Source organism: Pomacea canaliculata, linkage group LG3, assembly GCF_003073045.1.
Source record: "Pomacea canaliculata isolate SZHN2017 linkage group LG3, ASM307304v1, whole genome shotgun sequence".
NCBI lineage: Eukaryota > Metazoa > Mollusca > Gastropoda > Architaenioglossa > Ampullariidae > Pomacea > Pomacea canaliculata.
Genome location: NC_037592.1, coordinates 32841256 through 32859585, shown reverse-complemented (window position 1 = coordinate 32859585; position 18330 = coordinate 32841256). Strand labels below are relative to the sequence as shown.

Sequence of the window (18330 nt, the reverse complement as noted above, 5' to 3'; positions counted from 1 at the left end):
GGTCTGTCACTCCTTTCTCTAGATGTAACCTCGAACATTCCAGTGATGACAGTTGGTGGTTTACTCTTTGGACGCAGGAAAAGTAATAAATAAAAGCTACTGAATTAAAATCGCTTGCCCTCAGCGCCAACATCAATGATGCCTGACATCTGAAGGACGCCAGGTCCTCATGGCATTGGTTTGTAATAGTAATTTTAAATAACTAACAATTTCTGCTGTTCTTTGACTTTGGCGAGGATCTGCAAAAGTGAGAAGGGAGAGAATAGTGACTTTTCTGCTGTAGGGTGCTGGAAGAAGTGGTTATATGTTGGAGCTGAGCTCTATTATGTTGCCACCAGTCTCTGATGGCCATTTCTATGCCATGTCCCCAATTTCATTTCCTAACTTTACGCCATATTACGTGATCTCATTTCTCAACGTCCACGTTGTACCACTCTCTTTTCTCGGCATCAGAAACGACGGAGTTGCTCCAGGGACTGACATTATTTGGAGTTACCTCCCCATTCAGTGCACAGACGTCCTCTCTACAGCATCTGTGTGACATTCCGGTGTACTAGTCTACTTGAATTTTGAATTAACAGCTATAAATAGTGGCCAGGTGAAAAATAATCGATAGGTAATACGGACCTTCTTCGCCAAGAATTACACATCTGTCAGCTCGCCTTACTTTTTCATGGTGTTAGAAAAAAAGAAGATAGAAGAAAGAGAAAGTGTGAAATAGAAAGAGATGAAGTGAAAAAAAGTGAAAGAGAGAGAGTTAAAGAGAGAGAGTGAAAGAGAAAAAGAGAGACTGAGAAGTTGGACAGTCATCTACAACACTAATTAGATGAAGTGATAGTTTACATTCTATAAAGAGAATTTAATTTAATTTTATTGATTCTCTGTTGTTTCTTATATCTTATAAGTAATACAAACAAAAGCGAGAATACTATCACGCTCGGAAAATACTGTGACGACATGTGTAAGTAATATCATGAATCATCAATGCTTTCCGAGGATTGTAGATAATGAACATTAATCTTGATTTCAAAAGAGTGAGCATTAATGACAAAGAAGAATTATTTCTCATTGACTGAAATATATTTTAGAATCACAACCTGAACCGACACACATTTAACATATCTATCACAGAACAGCAAGTTTTGAAACACCTAAATTGTTCACAAGGAAAAAAGTTGACTTTGAAAGGAAAGTTAAAATAATTGTGTGAATAAGAAGACGAGATATAATCATTTTGAGAGAATAGAAATAACAAGACTATAAATATTGTAGCTAGCAAACGATACCATATGTAGATTACCAATGTAGTTTTTACAATATCCTCATATGCAATATTGTATAATCCAGAGTATGTAGTATTGGATAACATGAAACACACTAATTTAAGCTAAATAAGAAGACTACATAGTAAACAAATCGCTTGTGTCGCAACTTTGACCGGTAAAGTTGATTCTTGTTTTGCATCGTTTTGACTCCCCAAAAGGTAGAGAGAATACATGATACTGATATAAAGGACAAATCTTTATTTACAAGAGCGTAATAGAATAAGCAAAAGTTTTGCTTTTTTAACATCTATCCCTCGATCTAAGTAGGAAAAAAAAACTGAAGCACTACATTATTACAAAGCGAAGGCATTAAAATCACAAAAGAGAAAAATTAGGATATGTACAAAGATGGGGGTTGATGTTTAGTCTGACAGGGATTCATTTTTTGGACTAATGCATAAAATGTGGTACATGTTCATTTTGTCAATGCTTATAATTGGTGTTAGTAATAGGTGTTCAAGCTTGGTTGGTAGTCTCTACACGCGATCAAAGATTTTGCTATAGATGTTGTAAGAATCCTGCTTTGAACTTGTAAAACTGGATTGTACACCAAAAATGTCATGCACTACACTGTACTCTCGGTACAGATGTTAGAATTCTCTTCAAAAAACAAAGACCTAGATTTTTAGGAAGAAAAGTGCTTATATACAGCCACCACCATCAAACAACAAAAGAGAGATAACTCTTACTTGCGTGCGGGAAAACAGACGGCACTAGGTGATCGCCCTTGGGCTTCATGAAAGCAACATTTTCTGGCCTCTGTCTCTCTATCTCTATCTCACTCTCGCTAAGCCAGTGTAATAATCACGTTTAGAAAGGACGGAGTCAGCATTCTGTTGAAACTTCCTTCCAACTGTGTTGCAGCGTTTACACAGAGACAATGAAAGTCTACAGACTACACATTCTCACGCGCAGTCCAGATATACTGCCAGAAAACCTGTTTATCTGAGAAGTACATTTATCACCCAAAAAGAGACTGCTTCATTTACTCACGATAAATATATTTTTACGTGTGATTTATCTTTGCTTAAACATATGTTTTCAGCAGTGTTGTGAGGGTTTTCAATGAAAACTGTATAAATTATACAGGCGGTTTCTAGTTCGTGTTTGCCTGTTCTGAACACGGGAAGAATTTCATGACCAATATTGAGTGACATATTTAGAAAAGCCAGCCAATAATTTTTTAAGAAAAAAATAATGCAATATAGAATACCTAATTGATGCTGTAAAAAGTATTAAAAATTGAATAGAAGTGTGAGTCTAATTCTTTTTAAAATATGCTTTATGGCATGTCAGAAGAAAACAGATACTAAACCCTGCTTGTTCCCTAGACTTCACTTGTTTACACACATTTCACTAAAGTTTCATTTAAAAGAAACGTAAGCAGACAGGTGTTAACATCAGTAAAAATAACTGAATGGCTGCATTGTTAAGCGCACGCGGTAGATGTCGAAATGAAGTCTCTTAGTTCGCCCCACACTCTCGAGTGTTGTGAACTAAAACACAGCGACAGACGTCTGGCACTCCGAGTCCCCACGTCTACCAGGCAGAAGATTCTGGAACAGTCTTCCCTTGGTCTGACCTGCACGATGTACGTGCAATCAGCAATGACCAGTGTTCTGGCGACAGGCACGACATGGTTGAAGCCTCTCTGAACAGTCCAGGATGATGTGCAAAGACATATGTCCTCGGTGGGAAGGCGTAGTTTGGACGAGTGTCGCTCGTGTTGTATGCAGCTGTTCGTGTGAATTCTCTCTGCTTCAAGAACTAAACATACCTGCTACTTGTCTGGTTGAACCACTCGATCACTCACAGACACATCCAGGTTGAATTCCTCCAGAAAGGAACACAAAGAAATTTGTTGTCTTCTGTAACTCCAGTGGACACGACGTCTTTCGTGTCGGCGTAGCTGATGTGATTAAGGTAGAAGCACAGCAACTGTCGTCTGGTCTTCCCATCCGGGCATTTACGCGAACAAGAAAGTTTGCATACGTCCGGTCACGTGCTGCCGCGTCGCTGACTCGCTTCGATGCGCAAGCGGATGGCTTCGCGGAGCTGCTCCAAGCGATTGAACACGGGTTCAGAGGTCTCGGCTTTTTTCTTCCACTTCGCTGCCTTTCGAAGATAATCCTTCAGTCCGATGGCCAGTTCTCTGAAAGAGAGATATGAGGAAATAGAATCGTGAATTATGAGAGATGAGACTACCAAGGTAACAGCCACAGTTAAAAACATAATTTAGTTTATAACAAACATTTAATTCTAACCATTAGAATTACATTATTATGATCAAATATTATATTGAAATTACTGAATCAATATAGAGGTAGTAACTGTATGCTAAAATGATTTTTAAGTTTAAAACCTCAAAAAACTGAAAATTTTCGATAAATTGTGAGAAAGTCACGTGACTCCTAACCCCTTGTTATCAAAAGGTAACCTTTAGGTAACTGGGGGATAGAGGTGGGGGTGAGGTGTTAGTGACCACATTTTACGGTTGTGGGTGCAAATCTCTTCTCCGTCTCGCTGTGTGACCTTTCCCCAACCCTCTGTGGAGTCACGTACCAGCTCTCGCTCGCCCAACACACATATACACACCTCCACACTTATAATACGCATACCCATACTCATAAATATACATACTCATAGTCCACGTGGCCGTCGCCGTTGATGTCCAGTTTCTTCATCAAGATATCCATAGATCGACTGCTAAGGGGAATGTCTACATTCTGACAAAAAAAAAACCAAAAACAAAAAAAAAAAAAAAAAAAAACAACAACAAAAAACAGATGTTAAAGACGTTCTTTTCCTCTCGTTGCGTGAAGTAGTGATTTACATCAAAGAACGAGCTATACATTCTTGTTTGATAGCATCCTATTTTTCTTTTAACTGCTGACATTTTGTTGATGTGCGAATTTGTTTATGGGTTCCTGCGTCCAAGTGTGTGTGTTGGTGGATGGAATATGCATCAACTTACGCACGTACATCTCTGTGGAAAAAGGTGAGATGTCAAACCAATCTCATATGACAGGAAAGGTGACTAGGAAAAAAACTATTTTTGAAGCCGTGACTTACGAAACGTTCAAAAATTATTGCATTTCTTAAATATGTCCCAAATTTGTAAAGCACTCTGAGTTATCCAAAAATAAATGTGCCACCTAACAGTCTGATTTTTCTGTGTAATACGTGAAAGCCTGACACCAGTCGGTTGCTGTCAGTGGGTCACGTGATGACGTGACCGGAAGTAGCCTCACCAGCAGTCCGTTCCGGAGCTCGTCCCTCGTGAGGTGTCGCTGTTGTCGCGGTCCAGGCAGTGCAGGAAGTCGATCAGCCGCAGGTTCTTCTGGCGCATGAACTCAAAGAGGATGGTGACCGGGTCATCAGTGTCCAGGACCATGGGCCGTGCTCCCCGCCTGAGGTCATCGTGGCGAAGGGGCACGCCGTAGGTCACCACCAGGGGGCGCTTTTCTTGCACTCCACGCAGTACTGCCAGAAAGTTGTTGTCCACTGCTACATCCTGCAATGTAGGAATATTCCAGAATGTCACAGCTATCTGAAGAAGACAAAAGACTAAACCTGAGTCTCAGTTAAGCAAGTCAACTTGGTACTCTCGGTCATAGTTACTTCTACAGACATTTTGAAACAGTTCTTGTTCGTTTAATGAAGCAGCTACGTATGCGAGCTATGAGCCTGGTGCTCTTATCGAAATCTCGCATCATCAGCCCTCGTCTGTTTCAGAGATCGAAGACTTGTTCTCTGTACCGTGAGATCCAGCTCCGTGAGACCGGTCACATCATCCGCCAGCATCAGCAGGATAGAGAGGGCGCCTTCTGTCGTGATGGGATTGGTCCCAATCTGTCCACATCGAAAGAATTGCAACCATGATTCTAATGAACAAAGCATATTTACATCTTTAGTAGCAAGGGGTGAAACTATAGCATCTACTTACCCACACACTTCCTTGCTGCTAAGATTTATTTACTTATTTATTTAAACTCCTCGACTTCCAGACATAGGCAAGGTAGACAATTCTTCTTGATGTCAGCTTATGTACACATCTTGTTACTTCCCTTAGACCACAGAGCCTTTTTCTCTTACCACATTTTAATTTTTCGACACAATGAAATTGTAGGTAGACCTCATTTGTCATCTGACCTTAAAATTCCCTTAAGTCGCTTCCGTGTAATTCTGTAACGTCTTACATCCAGGTAATGTTATTCGGTCGTCGAGAATTAATGAACGTCTGACACAATATTGGCGAGACCTTCCAAACCTGAGTCCAAGTGTTGGTTAAAGAAGTAAAAGGAGGGATCAGTCTGGAAGATATAAATTGGTCTTTTTAATTCAAGTGTAACCTGATTTATAAAAGGAGAGAACTGACATACCCGGAGGCATCGCAGAGTTGCGTTACTTCGCAGACCAGCCAGGAGCCGTCGGCAGGCGGCGCCACTGATGCGGTTTGCGCTGACGTCCAGCTCCACGAGGCTGGTGTTGCGACAGAGAGCTTTGCCCAGTTCGTTGCAGCCCTCCATCGCCAGACCGTTCCACGCCAGGAACAACCGCGTCAGACCGTCGTTCGTCTGCAGACAGAGCGGTCACCGCCATCAACCCTGCACTACACGGGTGGCGGTCTTACTACTGACAAGGAATGAAAGACGCTGACGGTTGGGTTGTACCCTCCCCCTATTGTGGGCCAGTATTATTTTATCAGATGTGGTGGTGCATCGCGTCTGACAAAGAGCAGAGAAAGCGAGCGAGAGAAAGAGAGAGACCACAACACCCTCCCTCATGCGTCACCCTCATTAAGAGAAAGTTAACGAGAGATAGAAGAAAGCAGTCAGGTAAAAAGAAGTCAGACAGACATGCAGTGGCTTCTGATCTTATAATTTGTTCACCTACCGCAAGGCCTCGGCAAACTGAAACGGCGCCTTCGAGCCGCAAGTGGTTCCAACTTAAATCCAGAATACGCAAAGTAGAGTTTACGCCTGTAAAAGCAGGTGTCATTGAAAGTTCATTAAAATTTAGAAATTTTTTTTTATTTTATTTCAATTGTGTCGCAAGCAAATTCGTTTTAATAAAATGTAATCAAAAAAGATTACAAATGGCATAGCAAAAGGTTTCGCTAGCCCTGGGCGAGCAAACAAAACTATTCCCCCTCCGCTAAGCAAAGAAAATCACCACCACCACCACCACCACCACCACCACCACCACCCCTTACGCGTCATAATCATTAAAATGCTGACTCATTTAAAAAGACAGAGAGAGAATGATTACTTGTAAATTAAGAAATATGTTGAGGTTTAAAAGCTGGTGTGTAAATATGAATCTTAATGACAAAGTTTTATGAAATGAAGTTTGTTTTAAGAAGCATCTTTTTGACACTAATGAAATTCTTAAAAAATATATTTTATGGTGCTCCTTCCATTGCACCGTATGGGCTGCTGAATTTCCCTACCACCACCTGTTCCGTTACGATTCTGTGCTCTTACGGTAAGGGTCATCATTGAAGGGAGACCATCGAGAAATTTCGTGTGCTAAAAACATACGATTGTCTTTCTTTCTGTTTCCCTCCCTTGCGTCCATCTTGTGCCATTTATACTGAGGTGACGGTTGAAACTGTCCCAGTCTTTGCTGAATTGCAATTTTCACATAATTTCTTCTCTCAAGGTGATCAGCAATCTCCAATAATAAATGAAATCCAGTAAACGCATCTTTGCGAGGCGATGTCTGCATTCAAATTCATTCAAGTTAAGACATCGCCCACAGGTATCACTGAATTGATTTCTGAGGAATACGATGGTCTCCATCATGAAAGCTCCTATACACTATACACTATATCTAAGAGGATTAGGGACACGAAACAATAGTTAAAGGTCTCGACAAGTGCGACCTTTTCATTTTATATTTTTTCTCCCCGTTATTGTGTCGCTGTCTTGTGTAACTCACTTAATGCTTCTCCAAGAAGAATTCCTCCCTCCAGGCACAGGTGGTTGTGGCTGAGGTTCAGTTCTCGAAGAGTCTTGTTCTTCTGAATATAAAGCAGACCAAGGGAACATTAAAACTTTTCAGACGACGGCCAGGACTTAATGTCATGACCTAAAATGTCTAGCCGCCATCGGAAAGGTCATCAAGTACACTGCACAACAAAAGACTAAATTTCTACAGGAGGTCAAGGCTGGTCTGTAAGGTCACTTTATCTCCACTCACACTTTCTTCGAGAGCTTTGCTTTTCGTGCTTTGCATGCAATGGAGAATTTCAACTATTGACATAAAACATGGAAATGTCACAAACATAATGAACTAGTCACAACTGTGCAGTTTCTAGAATAAATCAATTTTATTATTTATCCCCGATATTTCATTTCAATAAATTAGATACAAGAGGATAGGCACACTTGAAGTGCAAATATTATATCAAGCCTTACCTTCAGCATCTGAAAGAAATGAACTGCATCCTTATCTTGGATATTGTTACCTGTTGACGAAAGATATCTGCACGTTTAAAGAGACCCGTTAACCGTTTCAGCCACTACAAAATTAATTAAATATCAGTTGTAGGTTTCACAAAATGTTAGGTACACGTGGCAGTCTCCCGTCACCATCAGTCCATCATGTAGCACAGTCTCCCATCACCATCTCGTAGCAGTCTCCCGGGAGCCTTGTGGTCCTTAATCTGTTTTGTTTTCGTGGTGCGTAAAGAATTTGAAAAAAATTGGAAAACAATCCCGCTCACCTGCTAGGTTTACCCTCACGATGGATGTGTTGCTGAGTAGTGTTTCAGTCACAAGCCGCACTCCTTCTGTGGCGATCGCATTGTGAGAGAGATTCTGGAAAGACCGTTTGAACATGACAGTTATCTGTTGCCCACAATGGCTGCTAAAAACGATCCGAGACTGAACAAAGTGCTTTTCATCAAGATTAGTCAGCCTGTGCATACATTCGCACGCACGCACGCATGAAAATAAGCCTACACGTCCGTCACTAACACAATCGCTATCTGCTTCATTCTTTCCATTTCTTTCTTTCAGTTCCTGTGCTTCAGTGCATGCGTGCATGCGTATGGAGGTGTGCGTATGTATGTGAGCGTGTCTGCTTACCAAGTCAGTCAGGGAGCGGTTTTCACGTAGCGCATCCGTGATGAAGGCCGCCCCAGTACTTCCCAGCCTGTTGTCCGACATGTTGAGTGTGTGCACAGAGCTGTTGTGCTGCCAGTGGTGGTGGTGGTGGTCGGGGGAAAAGAACCACACACACACACACAAACACGCACACACACAAGATTTTCATAGGTCATCAAATTAGAAAAAAAGCATTAATCTGCTATAAATAACTTTCTGTACCAACAAAATAACGAGGACCAGCAGGCTGAAGGAATGTAATCAAATATATCTTTTTTATTTTGAAAAAGAACTTAAGTTTTGCACATACATACAAATCATCGGGTAATATTGCGCTATGTCCGCGAGGTCTGTACATGTGTTTGAGACGCTCCTTTGACTTTTTTTGACTTGTCTGGGAGTTTGGTTCTTTTTCGCTCCATTCCATTTCTCTCTCGGAAAATTGAAAAAGACATAGGGAACAATGGTAAACAGCAAAACGAATAGATATATCTATATATATATATGTAAGGCCCCAGGGTAATGGCAAATGACAGCTTTATATTTCTGATCGTCGGACCAAACATCCGAGTCTGGTTAACGATAAGTCACATGACGTGTATTCTAAAAATAACATTGTATAAGCTATTTTAATGTAAGGTAAGAAATTTGTAAGAGTTCTTTCTATCAGCTTTCTGCCTGATATCAAGCGCTATTGCGATATAATTAGCTAAATTAACGCTTGCTTTCGATTTATCTGATTGTAGACGAAGGGACCTGTTCTCACGTCAGGTTATTTACGTTCGTTTTGTGTATAAACAAAGTCTCTGATGTCAACATATACCTGGCACCCAAACAAGAACTCTCACACCGCCCTCTACACAAATCACATCAAGCGTCCCGATAATCGCGGAATTTACATTTGTCTACCAGGTTGCTGATTTTTCATTTGGGATATGTGTCTTCGGACTTGGAGTAAACAGCTCCTCAATCCTTCATTAAAAGGGAGCGGGTGAGAGAGAGAGAAAAAAAGGAGAAAGAAAAAGAGAGTCGCAGTACTGGAGGAAAACACTTGTGCTGCACTTGAGGACAGAATGCAAGATTGCCATTTTGTAGCAGGACTCCGGTGTTTCCCCATCGACAAAGGTGTAAAGCTTACTGACACTGACGGCAAATAAATAATTAAGCCTGGTGGTGGCTGCTGAGCGCCATAATAACTTCACGCACTCTCATCCCACACCAGGTGCTGCCACAACGCAAAACTGCGACCACGACTTTCAGGTAATATGGAACATGGAGAGGTGGCCAGCAAAAACCGGAAATGAGGTAGCTGTGGGGGTGTGTGTGCATGCGCGTGAGAGTGCGTGCGTGTTTGTTAGCTTGTGTGTGTGTGTGTTTATTCTTGCATAAATGTGTATCTGTCGAAGAGAAAAAAATACTAGATAGATTTTTCTTTTTCTCTCTCTCTTGCTACTCACGCTAGCAAAGTAGACTTTTTGTTGTTAAAAAAATACTTTTGCTCAATTTGCTTATTGAAAACTTTTCAATAACATCTGCGGCTGTTTAAATCTCCGCAGTTTATGATACCACTGCATCCCACCATGCACCCAAAATCACAAGGGACTTTGGAAGGTCCTGGATAATTTAGAAGGTCCCGGACAGTTGCATGCATAAGACCATGGTTTAGTAAAGTCAGACTTACCACTAAAGCGATTGCCAGGGCCTTGACTTCATCCTGTCCCACCCCGCAGTGTGGGAGGGTCATGTGAGAACGAGGCAGATGGTGATACACGCTCATGGACGGAAGAACTTGCAGCCTTGCGCATGCGCGCTGGTAGATTTTTTGACACGGTGTCTCGGGTTTGTCGGAATAAAATTCCAGGTCACCGTCGCCAGCGTGGATCTGAGGCCATGTCTCTTCCTCGCTTGTTTCTGCCACCAACAAGAGTTGACAGCTACAGCACTACCGACAGAACTGGTTCGCATGATATTGATATTTAAATATTGAAACAAAAAAACCGTTGGTGATAGAGATGATTTGTCTGCTAGGGTTTCTTTCCTTTCTCTCGTTCGATTGTAAACTTTCGCTGACCCCTGACAAAAAACTGATAACATTTCCTCTGTTGTTTGAGATATCAATAATTGAAGTTGATGTCATGTATTCCCGTGTTTGTTACTGTCACACCACATCTCAACCAAACTCTAAAAGATAATGGCTGTGGGTAGTGGGATGGACCTGCATGCAAATAAATTACTGAACTAAACTGAAGGTTGTTCTCGTACCGTCAACGTTTACTTTAGGAACAACCGCAGCCCCCGGCATAGGAGAAGGGGCGATTTTTCTACTAGCCATGACCCGGAAGATGAAGTTGCGGGAGGTGCTGCCATACTTGGGGTTGGCAAAGGCTGTCCGAGGTGACACGGTGTCCAGCACGCGCTGTCGCAGGCGCCGCCTCTGTCGCAGCTTTTCAGGAATCAGAGACAAGGCCTGCATGTTGGGGTGGATAAGGTCACTTCAGTGTCCTGTCAATAACATCTTCATTTCAGTCTCCATCGTGAGGCCTGGGACGGTACGATCTGAAAAAAGTTTTTTTTTAAAAAACTACATCAGATACAACTAACGGAGGAGTTATGATAAAAATATAAGTTACTAGAATATGAGTTACTACTGAAGTATATATACAGTAATATTATTCTGTACATATTTCCATCATATTCCAGAAATATTTTAAGGTTGAAATTGATGGATAAAAAAAACAATTAAAAGAATTTAATGGAAAAACGTACTTGTCATGTGGTAACTTAAATGGGGAAGCGACAATCACCTCAGTTTGTGTCTAGGGTAGCTTGTTGTTAAAAATGTCACTTGTGTAAAAGCATTACTACTGGGATCCTCGTGGAAAAAAATCTCCGGCTTAGAGAAAGGGAATCCATAGCAAACAAAAAAAAGCATGATCGGGAGAGGAAGTTCAATAGGCAATCAAAGGAAAGAAACTTTCCGAAACATTAACTTCAAGATGGCTCCAAGGGCAAGCAGTAGAGCAATTAAACTTCCGAAAACTGAATCCTTAAAAAGATCTGGAATATTCTGTTGGCAGGCTTTCAGGCAAAAGAATTTTACGAGTATTAATGTCATGAAAAAAAGCTCCTGACATTTGACCTCTATAAAATTTCAAATAAACAAATTCATCCAATGTGATGGACAACAAAAGACGATATAAGGATAGAGTTACATTTAAGTTATATCACCACTACGTTTTCTTCAAACATACAGCAGAGAACAAATAACCGTTAGTGAAAGCCCCAGTGGAAGGTATTGAAACATCGCCCAGAAACAATTTTCACAATACAGATCAGAGAAGACATGGACTTCATCGTTGTTAATCAATCAAACGACACTTACTGTATGAACACATGGCAGGCAGTGGAGCACAATACACAAAATAGTCAAGCGGAAAATTAAAACAGTATGGAGGATCCCAACAAATGTATCGGTGGAGTTTGAATTACTAACCCGACGTTTCCAACTACTGTCTTGGTTACTTTTAACATTAGAAAACAAAAAGTTCTGAGTGCAATAAAGCACACAGCAGCCAATGTGGACATGCTCACTTGTGGAAACAACCACAAAGAGACATACTAAAAACAAACACGATCGTATCATCAATCACCAGACGATAAGGCAGGTCTGCGTTCTTTAAGAAGACAGATTGAGTTAGTTGTCGATGGCTGCTGCACCTATATCGACAGATTGTTGGAACCTAATTAATTCCCACACAAAGCTAAACACACGACACGATGAGTTTTTTCAATGACACAATGAGGGAAAATCGACAGCAACTTGAAATGCCTTTGAATACCGCCAGCACAGCAAGAAGAGGCGGAGAAATTAATAATGATGGAAAAATAGTTGGGCTCCCTCCTAAAATGTCCAAACTGCTTTGGCCACACGGTGTTCACAAACTTTTTAGCCATGACCGCAGGGAACCAGAACCAAGGCATGAGGAAGCTGCGGTCAAGAGTCTGTAGAAGGTCCTCCAGAGATTCCAGACTAGCTTGCCACAAGATGCTCAATGCTCTCCTGACCGAGAAATACTTCAAGAAAATCCTCCTAGAATACCACTAGAAGCAACAATCGTGTGTAAGACACTATCCTAGCTTGTTACAAGGTACAGACTAGCAAGTCTGTCACAACCATGTGAATCAGAACTTATTACTTACTGATGACTGTATCTCCTGTTGACTCCTGACGACAAGTGGGTCAAGTACATTAGTGACATTTTAAAATAAACGGAAACTATTTTCTTAATGTCAATAGTCGCCCTTAGTCGCTTTCACTTTAGCCTTTAACTTGAATGGGTTTTCTGATTACATTTTAAATATCACTTTCCGTACTCGGAGATCGCTTTTTTCAATGAGTGAGAGCTTATTATCTTGCCTCACAGAGCAACTTCGCTGATTACATTACAGACCTTTTCAAATTTAAGGAATAGAACCCAGGTCTAAGTGTTACGATAAATTTAAATGTTCATTATAACTTCTACTCAGACTTTCTTTTGACAAATGTATCACTCATAATAAGTTTGATTGTAAGTCCATGCAACTATTTGTTGTAATAATAGTAATAATGTTGAATTATATAACTCATATACCCACGATGAAGGGGGACTCGAAGTACTTCACAAAAATAGCATCACACATACATAATACTGGACTAGACTAGTCTTCTAGTCTTAAGATACATCACACCTACATAATACTAGACAAGAGTAGTCTAGTCTTTCAGTGCCTAGACCCTACTCAAAGCAACTAAAATGACACGAACTACAACTTGATTCACCTTAAAATAATCATTACCACTCACAAAAAGGTTCAGTAAGGATTCCAAACTTTTTAAAAATCTTGAGCATGACTTGAATGGATGTAAACAGAAAGGTGAAAAGATGAGATTTGAGGAGAGAGATGGACTGTGGACATCGCTGTTATGATGATTTATTAAAAACGTTTCACCGAATTATTCAACAAATAAAGCCACTGGTGTCACTGCATTTGCTTTACTTTACAGTTGATTAGTAAATTATTGTTGAGACTGTCTCTCTTCGACCGACTAAAACAGTTTTTGGTTAAATGCAATGTTTTTTTACGATTTTCGTTGTAACATCTCAGACTGGTATGGCGACTTTCCACAGTGATGGACACACCACACGAAAGGTTTGTTATGGCGAGGATGTGTTCTGTTGTTTTATGATGCATGATGGGAAGAGTTTAGCGTTTCAAATAAATGAAATGGTGAAGGCTGCCATGAAAGAAAGCGCTCGGTGCGGGTGAAGTGGGTTTCGCATATACTCCAGTAGTGACGTCACGCGAGGGATATCCGGTAAGGAAGTCGCGTGCGATTCTCGTTCGATGCGAACGTGGAAAAATATTGAATCAGCTTGATTTTAGCACATAAAACATATGATAATGACGATCATGTAATGAATCCTTTTCGAAAGACAAATAAATGATTTAAAGTTTGTTAAGACAATTAGTAATGCGTGTATTTGGCGGTTACGACCGAGTAAAAACGGAATTTGCAGAAGCGAACTGTCGCTGAACTTCCAACAATTTACAATTTTAATTTTGCATTGCTGCAGCTTTCTTTCTTGAACAGTGTTTAGCCTGAATGATGCTCATACTACTTAGAATTTTGTTTTGGGGGAGTGAGACAATCAGTAGAAGCTCGGAGGAGCAGTAAGCATCTTCAAACCTCGCAATCTTCTTCATACATCCTTTTTTATCAGAATTAATAAGAACACGTTTTTCAAAGCTGTCTCAAATATACTCGACAGTGACCTAAAAATTAATCGAAATACGGAATTGCATGTGAAATGCGAATCCAAGTGATGATGAGGCACCACTCAGTGTGTGGCGGCTTGAGGTCTTGCCTGCAAGGTAAGCTATGAACACAGGTAAGAATACAGTCTTCGATACGAGAGCTGCAGGTCAAGGGGTCAAATGTTCGCCATTCTGCTCTCATCAACTGCAACAATGTGTATCTGTAACTGTTGGCGTGTTGGTGATGGTGGAAAATATCACCGTTGCGACATGGCGTCTACACTTTGTGGACAAGAGACGGAAAATGACAAAGGTCAGAGACCAAAGCAATCAGAGCAGGTGTAGCCATAGAATACCTCCGGAAATTATAAAACAGGCAAGAGTGGCAGGTGGGTTCTTAATCAGAAAAGGAAACATAAAGACAAGATGACACTTTAGGGTAATTCCGACCCTGAAAAAGATGATTGAAAATGTCAAAAAGACGACGAAAGACAAGAAGAAGAAAATACATTGTATGCTGGTGATACATCTTTGTTCAACATTGTTATCCGCTAGATTCTAAATTCGGTTTAAATTATTACACGACATTACATTTTTATTTATATAATTTACCTTCGTAAGCGATCCTGCAAATTGGTGAAGTGAGAATACTTATTTATTAATTGATCCAAAGCACTTTCACAACATTATTTCAGTCAAATTTCACAGCTTCCCATCGTTCCTTGTCGCGCGTGCAGCCTGCTGTGGCTCGTGGCTCGTGGCCTGAAGAAACCAGTGACGTGCTATAAACGCATAACGGAGATCTCACACAGGACCTTTGCACTGTCCAAGAAAAATTTGGGGAAAGTCTGAATGGCTCTTTTCGCGGCCATAACCATGCGGCTAAAAAGCCATTACGGGTTACAAGGGGGAGCAGTGGGGAGCAGGGGGAAAGAACGCTTGCAAGAAAATAAAAGACTGAAAGGGTCGCCGCATTTTTGGTTCCCGAACTGGATACCAGCATGCAGGTTGGTCGGGTAGGGTGGGGTGGCCTTAGGTCTCGCCCTTTCTTGGCTGCTGCAATTGATTCATGGCTTTGTGAACGTTAGATGGCGACTTATCAAGGGCGGTAATTTGCGCAGCCAATCGCCCAGCGATTTATGGTCCGTGGGGGCCGAAGGCAATCTTGTTGATGAAGGCCCTGTTGGGTAACTTCTATAATATCGCTTTTGAGGTCCTGTCATTTGCCGCGGAGGCAGAAGTGTGCTTTGCGTGCGAAGGAACTGCTGCCGAGCGGATCGGTGGAAGCGGGTCGAAAACGCTGCATACAGGAGCGAAACTCTCCGTTGATTGAGATTGCCTTTGCTGTGTCAACCGCGCTTCTGTGGGCCTCTTTGCAGACCAGCATCGGGCAAACTCCGAGAACACATCATCATCAATCTAGAAGCAATTGCTAAACAAACTGTTAGTTAAGGCGGGTTGACGAGTATTTAAGAACAGATATACGTTCAGGGGGTATCTGTGGCAACGACCGTTGAAAGCCACTACTTTTGTATTTTTTTTTTTTTTTTTTTTTTTTGTATCAGGCAAACAAGAAAAAGTTGACAAATGCATTGAGCTGGTCGGTGAAATCAAGTTCTTATCAACACACGTCAATGACAGCAGCAGCCACCCTATGCACGCTGATGGCGGAGTGTTGTTCCACCTTCCTACCCTCCTACCTACCAACATCTCGCATCCGGCGGGAGGATCTGAAAGCCGTGCATCATGAAAACCATATCTCTGTGAAGGAGGTGTATGGTCCTGGCCGAGACATCAGCAAAAATAACGAGTTATTCCGATGCAGAAGAGGAGGCTGCATGCTTTGCTGACTGCCTCGACTTTGAAGCAGAAGGTTCTGAACCTTGTAGAACCTGTGAGAGGAAAACTTTCATCAATTCACCTGCCACTAATTATTAATCAGAGGTTAACAGAGCGGAAGAACGGAGATACGTTCCACACTTCACATGCTCTGACTTGCACAATGAGCCACTTCGAACTCGTGGGAGGGAGGGGAAGGTTAACCTATTTCTCTAACCAGACCGATCGACAGAAATATTCCATACTGCGTGAAGTTTTTACACATTAAAAAACCCTCAACAATACGATGTAATACGATGCGATACAATATTGTGCGAATATATGGCTTGTTCCCCTCTTCCCTTTCATCACCACCGGTATGCAGCATGTACACCTTACTCATCATCATCAGACCCTACTCTCTTCCTGTCAGAAAACATTTCTGCGTCCACAAACATTTCAAACGAACTCGTCTGATGTGTCGCGAGAGTTTGAGAAAGATTACAAGAGGGAAAGGATGAAGACACCTTTATTTATTTCATTGCTTATCGTCTTCACACATTCTTATACTACAGACGCCAAAAACTTTTTTATTATTTTTTTTTTCCGAAATAGCAATAGTGCTTTAACCCCCGACAACGGTCACCTACTGAGAAAAAGACGTCAGTTGTGCCCAGGATTGATGGGAACGCCTTGGCACTTTCTTCCTGTCTCTTGTTTGGGTTTTGCAAACGCACGGCTTTATAAATTACTGCTTAATTTTGAGACCAATTTATCTTCCTGACAAGGCAATAAAGAAAACAAATACACAAAGGCTACGGATACTCCGACACTTAATGTACCAAAGCCCGGATGAAGGAATCAGTCAATCTGTCAAAGACTAAGCCAGCGAAGGAAAGTGAGATCGTCTAACTAGGAACCGACTAGTAAAGTAGTGTTGCTAAATTTTGTGAGTATGAAAGTTTTCCTAGGTGCCAGTACGAACGGTTGGTTAGAACAGAGTCAACAGAAATTATATTCCAGAAAAAGTCTGTACAGTTTACCATTTCACGTTTATTGAAAAAATATTTTATGCGGTAAAAGCGTTGTAAAATATAGTATGGCGATCATTTCCTCCAACCAAATCTCCTCATGAAATAAATAAAGACCTGGCAGTAAAAAAAAAAAATAGCGATTTGGGTTAAAGTTTCGTAACTGCTTTTATCTTCGTCAGACCGTGTGGCTTTACAGTTAAGCACCATCACGTGATTAAGGTATGAAGCATAACGTATTGTTATGTCCAAACAGCTTTTAGGTTTAACGGCACAAGCAGCGGGTGGCCACATGTTCATTGCTCACTTCGATCGTCGGTACGACCACCCGGTGTGTCCAGTCCACAGGAGAGGAAGGCAAAGCTGGGAGAGAGGCGGTGATCTGTACATTTACAGTCTTTTGTGTTTTCCCGCATATCAGGTTTTTAAGCCGAAGTACGTGGATTTCCAATAGTCATAAAAAACTGAGAGAAATATCGACTTTGGCTCACCATTTCCTGTGCAGCATTCAGGTAGTTGTGGTGCGACAGAAAGCAGTAACCGTAGACAGGCAAGAAGCCATGCGTCGTTAGCTTTTGGTACAATGTCCTCTGGTGGTCGAGTGGTACAATGTCCTCTGGTGGTCGAGTGGTACAATGTCCTCTGATGGTCGAGTGGTACAATATCTTTCGTTGGATCGGTGGTCGAGTGGTACATTGTCCTTCGTTGAATCGGAGGCCGAGTGGTACATTGTCCTTCGTTGAATCGGAGGCCGAGTGGTACATTGTCCTCTGGTGGATCGGAGTGGTACTGTGTCCTTCGTTGGATCAAGAGGTCGAGTGGTACAATGTCCTTCGTTTTAATCGGAGGCCGAGAGGTACAATGTCCTTCGTTGGATCGGAGGCCAAGTGGCACAATGTCCTCTGGTGGATATAAGACCAGGTGGTACACTGTTTTTTTAGTGAGTCTCAGGCTGTGTGGCTAGAATTAGGCAATGCCCACTGTATTTCTTTGAGTCTCAACAAGAACGAACCGTTTCTGATCACTGAGCAAATCAAGTGAACAAAATTCTTGTGATAGTATCCCGGCGCGCATGCCCGATGCGGGAACACATAACGCACGCACATACAGAGAATGAGAGTAACACAGAGTGAGAGAGTAAAATTATTTTCCCCCATCGTGTGATTGATCATACATGTTTACCAGTCTCGGGAGCTTCTGAGAGAGTTGTCAATCATCATCATCATCATCGTCATCATCATCATCATC

General features: G+C 41.5%; 1 protein-coding gene across 1 annotated transcript in view; it reads right to left on the bottom strand.

The window, feature by feature from the left end:
* Nucleotides 1-1061: 1061 nt before the first annotated feature.
* Nucleotides 1062-18330, bottom strand: part of LOC112559629 (leucine-rich repeat-containing protein 74A-like) — a 29571-nt gene continuing 12302 nt past the window's right edge. Inside the window, 13 exon segments of the mRNA XM_025230964.1 lie at nucleotides 1062-3477; nucleotides 3966-4051; nucleotides 4577-4614; nucleotides 4617-4839; nucleotides 5085-5177; nucleotides 5708-5902; nucleotides 6222-6307; nucleotides 7269-7350; nucleotides 7748-7797; nucleotides 8056-8149; nucleotides 8420-8527; nucleotides 10119-10348; nucleotides 10700-10993. Coding sequence (XP_025086749.1) covers nucleotides 3324-3477; nucleotides 3966-4051; nucleotides 4577-4614; nucleotides 4617-4839; nucleotides 5085-5177; nucleotides 5708-5902; nucleotides 6222-6307; nucleotides 7269-7350; nucleotides 7748-7797; nucleotides 8056-8149; nucleotides 8420-8527; nucleotides 10119-10348; nucleotides 10700-10910 — 1650 coding nt within the window. The 5' untranslated portion in view covers nucleotides 10911-10993 and the 3' untranslated portion in view covers nucleotides 1062-3323.